The 3,229-nt window shown below is 44.4% G+C and overlaps 1 protein-coding gene across 1 annotated transcript; it reads right to left on the bottom strand.

The window, feature by feature from the left end:
* Positions 1–1,239: 1,239 nt before the first annotated feature.
* LOC118940054 (gastrula zinc finger protein XlCGF17.1-like) lies at positions 1,240–2,239 on the bottom strand. The gene is made up of 2 exons (XM_036948276.1): positions 2,229–2,239; positions 1,240–2,059 (listed from the first exon to the last, which is right to left on the bottom strand). The coding sequence occupies exons 1-2, from the start codon at positions 2,237–2,239 to the stop codon at positions 1,240–1,242; spliced, it is 831 nt and encodes a 276-aa protein (XP_036804171.1).
* Positions 2,240–3,229: the final 990 nt, after the last annotated feature.

The raw sequence follows: 3,229 nt of genomic DNA on the forward strand, positions 1-3,229 counted from the left end.
GTTGTGCCATGGCGGAGATCTTTGTGGGCTTTACTCGGCCTTCTCTCAGGATGGTAAGTTGGTGGTTGAAGATATCCCTCTAGCGGTGTGGGGGCTCTGCTTTGGCAAAGTCGGTGGGGTTATATCCTTCCTGTTTGGCCCTGTCCGGGGGTATCATCGGATGGGGCCACAGTGTCTCCTGACCCCTCCTGTCTCAGCCTCCAGTATTTATGCTGCAGTAGTTTATGTGTCAGGGGGCTAGGGTCAGTTTGATATATCTGAGATACTTCTCCTGTCTTATCCGGTGTCCTGTGTGAATTTAAGTATGCTCTCTCTAATTCTCTCTTTCTCACTCTCGGAGAACCTGAGCCCTAGCACCAGGCCTCAGGACTACCTGGCACGATGACTCCTTGCTGTCCCCAGTCCACCTGGCCGTGTTGCTGCTCCAGTTTCAACTGTTCTGCCTACGGCTATGGAACCCTGACCTGTTCACCGGATGTGCTACCTGTCCCAAACCTGCTGTTTTCGACTCTCTAGAGACAGCAGGAACGGAAGAGATACTCTTAATGATCGGCTATGAAAAGCCAACTGACATTTACTCCTGAGGTGTTGATCTGTTGCACCCTCGACAACTACTGTGATTATTATTATTTGACTATGCTGGTCATTTATGAACATCTTGGCCATGTTCTGTTATAATCTCCACCCGGCACAGCCAGAAAAGGGCTGGCCACCCCTCATAGCCTGGTTCTTCTCTAGGTTTCTTCCTAGGTTTTGGCCTTTCATGGGAGTTTTTCCTAGCCACCGTGCTTCTACACCTGCATTGCTTGCTGTTTGGGGTTTTAGGCTGGGTTTCTGTACAGCACTTTGAGATATCAGCTGATATCAGAAGGGCTTCATAAAATAATTTGATTTGATCCAAGTGGGCACACGTTTAGGCTTCTACATTGTGAAATCATTACAATACGCCTACTACAATGTTAAAAAATTCTACATTGTGACATTAATTCATTGAAATCATGAAACAACTACTTCATGTATGTATTTTCTAATATTTGATCAGAGATCATTTATCAGATTATCTCTGGTCACAGCTATGAGATTTCAATCCTGTGTGTTCTCTGGTGTTGAGTCAGATGGCCAGATTGAACAAAACTCTTCCCACATTGACCACAGCTATAAGATTTCTCTCCTGTGTGTGTTCTCTTGTGCACTGTCAGATCTCCAGATCGACTAAAACTCCTCCCACATTGACCACAGCTATAAGGTTTCTCTCCTGTGTTGTGTTCTCTGGTGTAGAGTCAGAGAGCCAGATGAAGCAAATCTCTTCCCACATTGACCACAGCTATAAGGTTTCTCTCCTGTGTGCGTTCTCTGGTGTAGAGTCAGAGAGCCAGATGAAGCAAATCTATTCCCACATTGACCACAGCTATAAGGTTTCTCTCCTGTGTGTGTTCTCTTGTGCACTGTCAGATCTCCAGATCGACTAAATCTCCTCCCACATTTACCACAGATATAAGGTTTCTCTCCTGTGTGTGTTCTCTGGTGTCGAATCAGGTTGCCAGATGTAGCAAATCTCCTCCTACATTGACCACAGCTATAAGGTTTCTCTCCTGTGTGTGTTCTCTGGTGTCGAGTCAGGTTGCCAGATATAGCAAATCTCCTCCTACATTGACCACAGCTATAAGGTTTCTCTCCTGTGTGTGTTCTCTGGTGTCGAGTCAGGTTGCCAGATATAGCAAATCTCCTCCCACATTGATCACAGCTATAAGGTTTCTCTCCTGTGTGTTTTCTCTGGTGTTGAGTCAGGTTGCCAGATGTATCAAATCTCTTCCCACATTGATCACAGCTATAACGTTTCTTTCTTGTGTGTGTTCTCTGGTGTACTTTCAGAGAGATTAATGTTGTAAAACTCCTCCAACATTGACCACAGCTATAAGATTTATCTCCTGTATGTGTTCTCTGGTGTTGAGTCAGGTTGCCAGATGTAGCAAATCTCCTCCCACATTGATCACAGCTATAAGATTTCTCTCCTGTGTGTTTTCTCTGGTGTTGAGTCAGGTTGCCAGATATAGCAAATCTCTTCCCACATTGATCACAGCTATAAGGTTTATCTCCTGTGTGTGTTCTCTGGTGTTGAGTCAGGTGGCCAGTTGTAGAAAATCTCTTCCCACATTGATCACAGCTATAACGTTTCTTTCTTGTGTGTGTTCTCTGGTGTACTTTCAGAGAGATTAATGTTGTAAAACTCTTCCCACATTGACCACAGCTATAAGATTTCTCTCCTGTGTGTGTTCTCTGATGAATTTTAATGCCTGATGATGTGAATCTCTTCCCACAGTCAGAGCAGCAGTGAGATTTCTTCCCTGTGGGTCTCTGCGGGTGTTTATTGAGGTGTTCTGATCTGGAGAGACTCTTCTCTGTCTCCTCAGCATCATGAGGTTGTTGAGGCTCCCCAGAGGATCCACGATAGTCACGTCTCTCTCCTGTGTGAACAACAAAGTCAGACAGATGATTAAAGGCCCACAACAGTGGTAATCCAGTGTAAAAGTTGATGCCAACAGCATAGCCATGATGTTGTACAACAATTGATGTCTGTAATGAATGTTAAAATTATTGTCTTAAAATGAGCAAGAAGTCATATTTTGTCTTGTTTTCACATTAGTAGTAGCATCTAAGATTGTAGATTAGAAATAAGTTATTCATGTTGTTGAAACTCTAAGCAGTGTGGTAGAAGACTTTTGGTCTACAATACAGGCCCCTTTGTGTTTTCTAAAATTGCGGCACGAGGGCAATTTCATTGCATAAACTCCTCCATGCTAATGAGGAAACCAGTAGTTATCGATGTCGTATATCTGGTGTGACAAGAGATGAAAAGAATCTGCCCACTCCATCAAGCAATGGGTACAGCAACACAAGGCATTCACGGGACCTCATGGAACCATGGACCACACCTGCAGAAACTGGACAACAGGGGGAAGCAGAGGAGATACCTATCATAGACTTCTCCCAGCTGACGCTTGACATGCCACCTACGCCGCCTCAAGTGGTAGAAACAACCAGCTGGTATCATTAAGTAGAATCAGCCAACAGTAACACGGAAGCAGCAGAATGGGAGTTAGTAGTGCATGACCTAGATTTAGAATAAGAAGCTTCCATTTAGACACAGGTCTAAGATGACGTAATAAGCAATCTACCGTCCCAGTGTAAGCACTCAGTGTAAGCAATCTACAGTTCCCGAGTAAGCGGC

The sequence above is a fragment of the Oncorhynchus mykiss genome, chromosome 17 (assembly GCF_013265735.2).
Source record: "Oncorhynchus mykiss isolate Arlee chromosome 17, USDA_OmykA_1.1, whole genome shotgun sequence".
Taxonomy (NCBI): Eukaryota; Metazoa; Chordata; class Actinopteri; order Salmoniformes; family Salmonidae; genus Oncorhynchus; species Oncorhynchus mykiss.